This window comes from Limulus polyphemus, unplaced genomic scaffold (assembly GCF_000517525.1).
Source record: "Limulus polyphemus unplaced genomic scaffold, Limulus_polyphemus-2.1.2 Scaffold193, whole genome shotgun sequence".
NCBI lineage: Eukaryota > Metazoa > Arthropoda > Merostomata > Xiphosura > Limulidae > Limulus > Limulus polyphemus.
Window position 1 is genome coordinate 788,190 of NW_013665803.1, and position 12,647 is coordinate 800,836.

The 12,647-nt window shown below is 32.9% G+C and overlaps 2 protein-coding genes across 5 annotated transcripts in view; one reads left to right on the forward strand and one right to left on the reverse strand.

Annotated features, from left to right (window-relative positions):
- The window catches only part of LOC106478246, a 33,118-nt gene extending 21,247 nt beyond the window's left edge, over positions 1–11,871 (forward strand). The window contains exons 4-9 of the mRNA XM_013938774.2: positions 1,619–1,736; positions 3,063–3,105; positions 5,199–5,235; positions 5,721–5,868; positions 7,215–7,416; positions 11,507–11,871. Of these exons, the coding sequence (XP_013794228.1) occupies positions 1,619–1,736; positions 3,063–3,105; positions 5,199–5,235; positions 5,721–5,868; positions 7,215–7,416; positions 11,507–11,611 (653 nt within the window). The 3' untranslated portion in view covers positions 11,612–11,871. The remainder of the gene's footprint in view (positions 1–1,618; positions 1,737–3,062; positions 3,106–5,198; positions 5,236–5,720; positions 5,869–7,214; positions 7,417–11,506) is intronic.
- A 313-nt stretch (positions 11,872–12,184) lies between these two features.
- LOC106478251 (RNA-binding protein with serine-rich domain 1-A-like) overlaps positions 12,185–12,647 on the reverse strand; it is a 26,612-nt gene continuing 26,149 nt past the window's right edge. For all 4 annotated transcript variants that reach the window (XM_013938780.2, XM_013938781.2, XM_022381812.1 and 1 more), the window contains one exon: positions 12,185–12,426. In XM_013938780.2, coding sequence (XP_013794234.1) covers positions 12,312–12,426 — 115 coding nt within the window. In that variant the 3' untranslated portion in view covers positions 12,185–12,311. The remainder of the gene's footprint in view (positions 12,427–12,647) is intronic.

Here is a 12,647-nt window from a genome sequence, read left to right on the forward strand (position 1 = left end):
TGTTCGAGCTGCCACTGTTGTAGGTTTTTTGCCACTTCTGTAATCTTTCTTCTTGTTTCTTTTCCTTTTTTTTATCCCACTCTCTGACACCAATTTGTTACGTCTTCGTTTGTTAATTAACTTTCCGTAACTTCGTTCCGACGAAACTTTAGCGACACAAGTCCTTACTTAATAAAACTGGTTTATTCTTTCCGAATACAACTTTACGATACACTTATTTTCAACAATCACGCTAAAACAAACGCTATATCAACGAACGTCAACTATACTTCTGACTGCAGTTCAATTACTCACTAGGTACACACACATTACCTTCCCGTCACGTTGTCACCCTCTTTTATATACCAGACTACCCTATATCTAGTAAATGCTAGAGCATTCGCCAAAGTACAAGATAGTTCTAGAAAGTAGAGGGCGTAAGAATAGTCACGTGATCTCGATGACGCAACAATATGTTTAAAAACAATTTTCATCACAGTAACACGATGTATATATATATAACCTTATTAAGACCACCCGCCTATATAAACACTAGGAGCCTTTGTAATACAATTAAATATATAAATGGGCATTACAATATTTTGTCAGGAACACTTTTATTACTTTAAACCAATAAAAATAATAGTTTTACATTGAATCTGTCAGCCTTTGTAAAATATATGTAGGTGAAAACTATAAAGTAACTCTCATAAGACATATAATTAAAATTAGACATTGATAACATGTTGAGACAGGTTGAAAAACAATTTGGCCTTAGTAACACAATGCATATAAAAAACCTTAATAACATCATCCACCTATTAATACTGTTGGACCTTAGTAACAGCATACACCTTTATAAGACACACACAATATGCATAGTAAGACCATCTGCCTATAGAATTTTAATAACACTATCCACCTATAGAAACACTATCTGCCTTTGTGAAACACGTGTAGTATATAAATAAAAATCATAAACACAAGTTGAAATCTATATGCAATTCTACAGTACTATCCGCCTAAGTAAAACACACATAACCACCTAATAAAACCTTCTATCTAAAGAAACCTTAGTAACAACATCCACCTATAGTAACAGTATCCATCTATCGAACCTTAGTAACATAGTATAGCTATAGTAGCAGCATCTACCTCTAAACCTTAGTAACACCGTCCGCCTATAGTAACAGGCCTTCTGGTATCGATCTATGATATCACCCTTCCCTAGGATAGCCGCGCTCTCTGGTGTTTGGTTCCACTTAGTGGACGTCATCGCCATCTGTTGTCTATTACATAAAACTTGGCATATTACGTAACAGTTGCGTAAACCCAGGCGGAGGTATATTACGTAACCCTAAGGCGGCACCCTTTGCACATAGGGGCGCTAGAGTAACTTCTGACAACCACAGAGGGTGAAACCCATCATATGTAAATAAAATAATAAAAGCTTTGTGTAATATTAAAAATGATCAAATGTTTAAACATTGCTATTCTACATTGTTTTTATTTATTCTTTATTCACTAAAGTCACGAAAATATACTATAAACTAAATGAAAGTTCGATCTTCAAACCAAAGTTAATACAAACAATGTTCTACACTTCGTAACTTATGGTGTATATCCTGAACTATTGCAGATAAAGACGAAACGAGCGCGAAACGCTCAAGTAGAAACGGCGTCGTGATTATAGTTCTCACCGTGATCGTTTCCCTTGCATCCATTGCAGTGGTGGTTTTCCTTGTTTTTCGAAGAAGGCGAGTATTATGTTTGATAGCCTTAGAATCTCGTTAATTTCTAATTTCGTACGCCATAAACGCTGCGTCTACAAATTATTACTTAAACTTTATAACAGTCTTGTAATTTTCCATAATTGTTTGCTGTATATATAGAAATCTAACGTATATAATAAAAGTATATTAAAATAAAACTATTTCATTTGTATGACCAGCAAATCCATCTGTCTATTTACTTGAAGCTAATGCATTGTTTATTCGGTGCAAATGCAAAATAATCAATTCAGTTGTTTTAACTGTGCAATGTTCATGGTGTTTTAAAGTATGTTTTGTTTCAACCTCTAAATATCACAGAATATGGAAAAGTATAATAAGCTATCCAACAGTATAAGAAAGGTAAATGTATATTAAAGGAAAAGGTGCAAACCTGAGAAAAATGTTGTTCATTTGAGGCATCGTGGGAAATATTTTGAAACACTTTTGATAGTTTCATGCCTTATTCGGTGTTTACTGACCTTTACACAAATAAGCATCAGGTATTGTAAAATAGGGACGTATTATAAAATTTCTTATCTCATTCTTTCGTTGTGTATGTTTGCGCACAAGACTTTATCGTTATCTTTTGCTTGGGTGTTGTCGAGAGTTGCTGACGTTGAATGATATTTTCTAAAACCAATAAACCAGAATAACTTTTTGTTTGTTTCACATTGGGCTATCTGTAAATTCAATTCATATAATCAGGATAGATTAAAAGTTAGAACGTATACATAATATAAAAAAGATTGTATTTTTACTATTATCTGATAAATTAGTTATATCTTTCTTTGATTTAATTGCACCTATATTCTTTCTTATATTAATAACAAATATCTATTATTTTCAACCGAACCTAGAATTTTTCTAAAGCTACGAACGCAAGCCCACAGGAGTGACTGAACAATTAATTATTATTTTGACATTCTCTAACCTCCCAAATTTTCAGAAGATGAGGATGACGAGTTAAATTGTGGCGAAACGTTTCGAAGTGGCGTTCTACCTCTTGAGGATTAAAGACATTACCTTTCCTGGTCTAGTGATTGGACCACGATATGATACATCGTGCAACTATAAAGTTGATTACAACACAAAGCTCTTTCAAAATTTAAATTTAACCACTGATGAAGCTTACTGTAAATGGTCAGTGATTCCAAAGTACACACGAAACCGTTAGAGAACACTTCAAAGTAATTCCAATGTTGCCTCAAAATCACACTATTTTCTTCAGTCTTGCGTCTTTTAAAGCTAACGGCTATATTGTAAGAAGTAATTTGATCATTTTTATAAATACTATTTTTTATTCTTTTACAGAATTACTTCCTCAAGATTGTCAAGAATTCTTGGTAATCGTAAGGTATTTATTCGTTTTCCAGATCCAGATCGATAGAAATTAAATTTCATTTATCGACTGCAACCTATCCGACTTCACAAAGTGAACATCATCAGTCAAATATTTTACAAGTTCACGTAGTAAAAGGGGTAAAGTTGCTTAAACAAACAAAAATACATCATCAGAGATGTTGTCAGACAATGGTTAAGTTGTAAAAAGCGAATTTTAGAAATTGCAAAAAAAAAGTAATATTACGGTAATAAAAATTAGTACAGGAAATTATTGTGATTATATCAACAAAATATAATAAATTTATTCATTTGAAATTATTGATAATTTCTAGAATATAATATCCGCAGCGCACTAAGAGGTCCAAAGGATTTACAGGAGCTTCAATATAGCGACCAAACTCCTCTGTTATTCTCAATTACTTCTATACCTACCCCAAGAAAGTAGGAGTCCATACCAGAAAATATATCCCATTAAGTCCTCCACCCGTGGAACTTGAGCACGTGCCAAGTGTGGTCCAGTTAGCTTGTCAGATTCGAGTTTAACGACCCTGGAAACCTACACCTAGATCTCCATCATGTCTGAGTGATCTTCCAAACGTGTTTTAGTTTCTCTTGGTTAAGGGTTTGCGCCATATAGATAATGAAACCCCCGAGTCCACCTGCCAGGCTTATTCCTGCTATCTCCAAACTTGTGGGAGTAGTTCTTGCTGTATTATTTTATATTAGAAAAACTAGATGAAAATTTCATAACAATTTAAAAGACCATTTCCACCCCCACCCTACGTATTCGATCACTTTAGTGACATGGATCATAGACAAAAAAAAAATTAGTTTGTATTTCGCAAACTGATGATAACATAAGGAAAGGCGATATTAAAGAAACAATTAAAATTACCTATAAATAGGTTGACAATGTTAACTAGTATTTACTTTAATATACTCCTTAAGCACGTAACAATTTGAATAGTACTTATTATAATATGCTCTTTAATCATGAGACCATTTTGATTTTTCGTATGAAAAAATTTTCATGTAGAACTAGTCTCTTATTACGAAGATTTTATATATATATATATTAATTGTATGTACGACATCTATAAAAATTCGTGTAACAGAGATATGTGTCAACCTGCTACTTTCAGGTGGAATAGCGAATGCGAAGGTTGCACTGTAGCTTACTTGTTACCGAGATTTCATTGCTCTCGTGACAAAAATATCAATTTATACAATACTGAAATTCGTCACGCTTCCTCAAATCAATAGGATGTTGTATAATTTGTAAACTTCTAAAGTGACCACCTATTAGAAAGGCCGGTCGATCTTGTGATATCTTTCATAAGCTGTTGTTTGTTATTAAGCATAAAGCTACACAAACGGCTATGTGTGCTCTGCCCACCATGGGTATCGAAACCCGGTTTCTAGCATTATACGTCCGCAGACATAAGCTGTTTTCTGCTTTGAAACAGTATCTTTAAAGATCTGTTTATTAACTTAAGCCATACAGCTTATTTTGGTCTGATGGTTAGGACATTCAATTCTCAATCTTCTGGTCGCTGGATCGAATCCTTCTGTATGTGCTCTTTCTATCAGGCGTGAATACGTTATGGTGTATCGGTCACTCCCAATCTTCCTTGATAAAGAGTAGTCCAAAGTTGGTGTTGAAATAATCTTAATTCTGTTTACTAGTTTCACGAGTTTTAAGCGTGTAGCATAATTTTTATTAAGTAAGATTGATAATTGTGAGCTGCTTTTATTTTTATTTTTTTATTACCTTTAATTTAATTTTACGATATTAAATTCAGACCCTTTAAAACTGTTATGCGAGTTTCAATACGTATACAATAGTAATTGTGAACTTATATTTTTCAGTTAAATAATTTGATTCACAACTATTTAAAAACAGTGAGTTAAAATTTACATTTTACAGTGACGTTTTTAACTTACATTTATTGAATAATATTTTTCTTTCGAAGAGGGTTTAAGTAGTGTGCATTTCTCAAACACGGTTGTATTAACATGAACCATCTATCCATGAGAATCTGTTCTATCTCACTCAGTTTGTTCTTGCATGATTAACAACAGTGAACTTTTTATCATATCCCCTAGTTGTTCTTCTCAAGGGATCGTGGAGACAAAAAATTTGGTAGGTGAACATGTTCCGAGTATTATTACAGATTTAATTTTTTTTACAGTTCATCTTCTTACAAATTATATCAACTTTAACATATTTTATTATTAAAAATACCTTATCTCTGTGATCAAGAGAAGGCATAACTGCTATGTCTGTTTCTTAATATAAAACGCTTTCTTTTTTCAGTTTCGTACAGTACTTAATACGGTGAATATTTATTGTTTTGAAAATTCTAGATAGATTTTACTGTTTCCTTTTTGTTAAAACTGTTACGGTATCGCTACTTTTACATTAAAAATCTGTAGCACCAAGCCTGTTTTTTTTTTTTGTTTTTTTATCTAACATGAGATGATTTGGTTCTGAGTTTGACACAGAGTAGTTGAGTTATTCTAAACATTTGGCTATCTATCTATCCATCGGCTAGCCCTTCATCCACTTTCCTATTTGTCTGTACATCTCGTTATTAGTAGTTTAACAAAACCATTTGTTTGTTTAAGACGACGACCGTGGGATAGAACAAGTGGGTGAAGAACTCAGTCATCAAAAAATTTTAAACCTTCGGAGAAAGAAACCAGTAATCTTGGAAATTCTAGACAAAGCAAAGAAGATAGAACAGGATCAAACAAGTCCAAACAGGATTGAAAGGTAAAAAAACATGTATTAAAAACAAAAATATAAAATAAAAAGTTTTTGTTTTCATCATTTCGTCGATTTATATACAAGTATCACTGATTTTTATGATTTAATATTTTGGAAGAACGAGAATATTTCTGTCCTTTATTCTAGTTGTCTAGATTTGTTTTATTATCGAACGCATAGGCGCTTAAACCAAGGAGGCAGAAGGGGCACGTGCTATCCCACTTTGACTATTTTTAGCAAAAGTTTTTCGCCCCATTTGCTCGCCAATTCTTCCTTACTTTTGCCCTCCCCACTTTTAACAAGGATAGGGGCACGTGATCAAAGTAATTAGGTGTTGTAGAGTTACGTTATCTTATCTTTAGATATTAACTTATCATAACTGTTATTTTATCTCTACATAAAAATAGAGTGTGTGTGTGTGTGATAAGATAGATAGTGCTCATCTAGGTAGAACTGAATAAACAGGGCCGACTTCGTCGCCCTAAACAAGATTTCAAAATGCCGTCATTAGCAGAACCCCTGCATTAATAAATTCGTTAAACATATACTGAACACGACATGTTGCAATTTATAGTAAATTTTTGCTGTACATAACATACTTCCATCCAATTTCTGTAGAGATTACACAGCAGATGGAAAGACAGACATATTTGCATTCAGTAGCTAACATACGTGACGTACTTAAATCCTGTCTCTGTAACGACAGACATACAAAGCAGTCAAATGACACGATGTACTTAAATCCTGTCCCTGTAAAGACAAACATACAGAGCAGTCAAAAGGCATGATGTACTTAAATCCAGTCTCTGTAAAGATAAGACATACCTAGCCGTTCTATAAACATGACACACTTATATCCAATGTGTAAAGTATGTTTATTATTAAGCCTAAAGATACATAAAGGGCTATCTATTCTGCACTCCCCTTGAGTATCAAAACCCAATGTTTTGCATTATAAGCTCTCAGACATACAGCTGAGCCATTGCCATTTCCATAGAAACAGATATACATATCAGTTCAACAGACATGACATACTCATATCCAATCTCTGTAGAAACATAACACAGCAGTTCAATCAGACATGTCATCAGTCTTTTAACCAGAATATTAGGAAGTACATTTACATTTCTGTCTGTGTTTACTGTTCTTAAGTCTTAATATGAGATCACTACTCCAATTAGGACTGAAATCAACAACTGATTTCTTCCAATTATGCTTCCTCAAAAGCCATAAAAGTTTCAGTTATAATTCTAAATAACAAATGAATAAACAGAAAATTAACATACTTAGTACAGTAAATAACTACATATTTTTTTTTCTGTAGAAATTTAACCATAAATAATATGTTTCAGAGAAGTATCCCTTGGCTTGATCTTGATTTTGCAACTTCTAGAAGAATATGAAACAAAGATGAAGATAACCAGTAAATCACTGACGCCAGGAATGATTGCTAGACTCATGTCTTGGGGTGAACAAGTTATAGCATCTTATGAAAATTCGTCACTGTCATCCAAGGATCAAGATGGAGGCTCAGTACAAAGCATTAAGGACAAGGTACTTACATAACACTTGTATTTTGTAGTTATAATTTACACAACAAAGAATGGATACACTAATATGATATCCTTTAAAATATTCCAAAGATATAAAACTGTGGTAAACAGAGATTCCTTGTTGTAGAAACTTGTTTTAGAGAAGGTTCTAATTCATATACTTAGAAACTTGTGAAGGCTACTCAATGATAAATTTGATTTCCAAGGAACACTGTAAAGATTAGACAAGTACAGGACTAAACAGGCAGAGACCAACACTAAACACCATCTAATTTATAACAACAGGTTATAAGCAGTGGTATTTGTCATTATTGATTTACAATCATGAATAGGTCAAATATATTAGATATGCCAGTTTTATCAGCTTCTAATTTTCCTTTAACAATAACAGTTACTGATGCTGTATGAATCACAGCTTCTATATATTTTTTATTTTTTCAGTTGGGTAACATGAATATAGATATTTAAAACTCTAAACCTGTACAGCACCTTATGCAACACATGAGCTACATAGTCAGGTAGAAACCCCAAACTTCAGACATAACCACCCCTAATTTAGAACTGCTGACCAGTGGGATAGAAACCAATCAGCAACACCCACCACCTATGTAGTTAATCTTACCAAAATAGTGATACTGGCTTTCACTTTTATAATATGTCCACAACTGAATGTATGGAGTGTATTCAGTGGCATATCCAGGGCTCAAATCTTGTATATCCTCCTCATCCACAACCTGGCACACTAATAACTACATCACACCCGAACCCAGCATTGATAGATTTTATGCACACAGAATATCAACTTGGGAGAAATATTAATCACTCAAAATGGGTGAATTAATATTTCTGCTTCTTCACACAACATAAGAAGCCTAATGTATAACTAAACAATCAAAAAACTGCAATGGCAAATTGGAAAAAGGTCTAACAAGATTTAGTTTCATACAAGTACCCAACATAACCTTCGCCTACTGGCATGTTGTCATTTCTTGGCACCTATCAAAGTTTGTCACATGCTCCAATCACCACTGGCTTTGTTGACCCATTTGCTAACTTGAGCTGACCATCTGACGTGATGTCTTGAATCTGTTTCTTCTAGCACCAGCATCCATGGTGATAGTCACTCTTTTCTTGTTTCTTACCAGCACCATCTTTGTAGGTAGCTCCAGCTGCTTTATGCTGAGGTTTCTGCTGTTGCTCACTGGTGATGGACTTGTGCTCCTTTGCAATGTGCCCTATCTTATAACTTAATATATCATCTCTTCTTGTCACCTTTGGTGGTATCCTGTTTATTGTCAGCTACCCCTGGTTATACATGGACTTGCAAGTTATACTTCCATGTACTTCCATATACTGTTCTGACAGCTTGATCATCTTATCCACATCTTTTGATGCTCTCTCCTTTAGAAACAGTGACTTGTCAGTTGAGCATGTGATCATGAACTGTTCACGTATTAGTAGAACTGCCAGTCCCTCAAAACTATTTTCACACTCAGTCATGTCAGTTCATCTTGTGAAGTATCGCTATAGACGTGCCACAAACTGAAATACAGTTTCTCCAGTGCCAAGTTTGACTTCTCTGAACATCCGATGAAACATTCTTCAGTAAGTTCATACATTTCAGCAAGGCCACTTTTAACTTGTCATAGTCCATTGCATCTTCTGATGTCATGCCTGCATATACTTGTACGCCTTTTCCTATGACAAGTGGGCTGAGACAGACGGCCCAGTTACCTTTGTCCCAGTTTTGACTTTGGGCAAATCTTTCATATCTCTCCAGAAAATAATCCATGTCATCTTTCTGTTCATCAGATTTGGGCAACTTGGGTTGAATGGCCCTGATTCCATTTTCGGGTCTATCCTCTTTCTGTTGGGTAACATGGTGATCTCAATTTGTGCTCTTATTCTCTGTATTTCTAGTCTCTTCTCTCTCTCCTTTTTCTTCTTTCTCAATTTGTATTCTTATTATTTCTCTCTCTATTTCCTTTTCTTCTTTTAGTCTTTCTTCCTCTCTTCTCTGTCTCTCCTCCTCTCTCTCTAGTTCTTATTGTTGTTTAACAAACTCTCTGAGTTTGCCATCTTTGAGCCCAAGACACTCACCTCGTTCTATCCATTTATCAAAATCTGTTGACATGGTTATATAGCATGACTGTAATCTTCACACTATTTTCGCCACCACTACAGTTGTGCATACATGGGCCTACTTAAACTGTCGTTCTCGTCTTCTTCTATTACCATTTTCCACTGTATAATCCTGGCTGGCTCACCAATGTCAGGTTTTATATAATTCTTTTACAATAAGTGTCTGTGATTTGTTGGCAATAAACAGACAGCACACAATTCACTTGTTTTAAAATAATATATTCAAAACAAGTCAAACATATGTACAAAAACTTTTTATACTATTGTTTACCACAGTTGAATCTAGAGCTTTAAATAATTCACCTTTTTGTCAAAAGTCCACACAGGCTGGTTCAATTACTTTAGAACCCATTAACAAAATGAATTATTTCTTCTCTCTTCTTTTATTAGAATGCAATCAGTGATGAGTTCACTTACGTTACCCCATGGATTACCACAGTTGTATCCAGAGCTTTAAGTAATTCATTTTTACATCAAAAGTCCACACAGGCTGATTCAATTACTTTAGAACACCCTTTAACAAGACAAATTATTCTTATTTATCTCTGTTGTTACAATACCACTTTAGATATTGCCAGTTACAACTAAATTAACAATCATGCAGTCTAACTTCACTTTCACTACCTTACTTTAACTTCAATATTCACATAAATAGAAAAACTTAGAAGCTTTGAGTAAGATGATGTCAACAGTACTGCAAAAACCTAGCACAACAATTAAACTGCATACACAACGTATGACTCGTACAGAGTTATGTAACAAAATTTGTCATAACTATCTCTTTTAAAATAATTAACTTTTAACCCTTTTATTATGAAAACTAAATAATCATTAAATACTAAATCATTTTGTTACTCCTGATATTCAAAAGCATGCATGAACAACAGAAAAAAAGATAGAAGCAGAGCAGAGAGGAAACTTAGTAACCCAAGCAATTTCAGAAAGATTATTTTTTCATTTTGCAATTTACCTCTGAAGAAAAGTCCACAAGCATTTGGATTATTGAGTTTCTTTTCTAATCCAACCATTTTGTTCTTCATTTTGTGAGTAGTTCTCTGTAATTTTTCCCATTAAGACTTCAACTGTAAAATTTCCATTTTCAATTTTTTCAAATAGCTTGCTGGTACCACATTATGAAGGTTACTCAAATCGAGTAATCATGGAACTGATAAAACTACAAGAAGTGTACAAGATGTTCCCGTGTTTTGATGATGAAATGCCAGGGTTCGACAAAAATGCTTCTTATATCTTATAAAGCTATCATACTTTTCAATTAAGCTTAAAGTATATATGTTGTAATAATTAAAAAATTTTAAACATAATACAAATATAGATCTGTTCAACAGTGAGCTGCTGTGACTAATAAGGCTCAATTTGTGGGCTTCAGAAAGAAAAAAAAATTATACAAATTCCTAACCTAGTGTATGTCAAAAATTATAGATTGACCATTTGTTGTGTTCTGCCAGGCCATAACTGTACCACAGCTAGTTATTTTTCTATTCCAAATACTGATAGACAGTATTTACACTATTCCTATATATTGGTGATGCACTGGTGATTTTTGTATTACCAATAGAGATTTTTACAATTGTCATTATCTGTCTGTGTCTGATGACATTTTTATTTCATGGTACATAAAATCAAAAATGTGAATAGCAATAAAAAAATTTAAATTTGAATAATATGCAAGATAAAGCTGTTATTATATTAAGATTGCACATTTAATTTTAGGCTAAAATATTCAATCATTTTATTAAATAAACATTTTAATAACAAAAGCAAAGAGAAAGTAATTTTAAAGCAGTATCTTCAACTTACAGTTTTTCTTATGTTACTGTCACTTAAGTTTTCTGTAACTATATAATATTCTTCTACAATATTATAACTTTTTATCCAAATGTTTCTCAAGTATTTTTACATTTTATATTCCTTTCTCTATTTTTTGTCAGCCACTGAGGTTTACTGCAGTTCCTCACTATTATTCCAAGGAATCTGCATTAAGCTTTGTCATGAAAAGGAATGACCAATTGAATTTTCCTGCCACGGACCTGTGACCTCTCACTAAATCTACATAACCATTAATGTTTTTGAGATAATTGCTTCTTCCTATAGTGTCACTGATAATCAACTCATATTTCAGAAAATGTAACTTAATGATAAAACACATTTGTGTTTAGCATTATCATTATGTATCACTGATATTTTAATTGTGTTCAACAAACAATTGCAAATGTAATCTTTATCTATGTAATGTAACAAGTGAAATAGACCAATGTAACAATAGAACTTCTTAATAAATAATCGGAATTATCAATTTCTAAGTAGTTATTTTAAAAACTAAAGCTACAGAGAAGAACAGCTTACAAGAAGATGGATGGATCTTTGCAAAATGCATTTTCTGAATTACTTTTTTACGCAATCATTCAAAATTATATATATATTGTAATTTTACCTACTTACGGACTGATGTAAATTATAATAATCTAATTTTCTGTATCCCTTCGTGGATCTTTACTCAATTGCTGTGGTGATAGATAGTATTGAATTATTAATTTTTTGTATGTCTTTACTTTAAGTGTTTTAGAAACTGGTTACAATTATTTAGCAAGAAACTAATGAATACATCATACAAAAAAAGTCACTTTATTTAGCCATCAATTCAAAATCCTACTATAAACACAAAACTGTGGTTTGGGCAACTTATAAGACATAGACCTAAGCATTCTACATAAACTCTCATATTGAATGTATTGGCTAACGAGAAGAGCTGGAACTTGACCTTTCAACACGTCTTCTACGAGCTGGAGACCTAGTTCTTGATCTTGTACGTGACCGTCTTCTAATTGGTGACCGACGCCTTGGAGGTGATCTGTAAAACAAGTTAAAAGTTATTGTTTAAACTTTTTAAACCAATAAAACAAGTTTTACAGAAAAGAAATCAGATTCTTCTGATGGAAAATCCAAAACATTTAAATCAGAAAAAATAGTCCTCATATTTATATTACTTTATTTATGGTTCTTGTCAGTGATAAAAGCATTAATTCATCTTCTTATATATATATATATATATATATATATATATATATATAT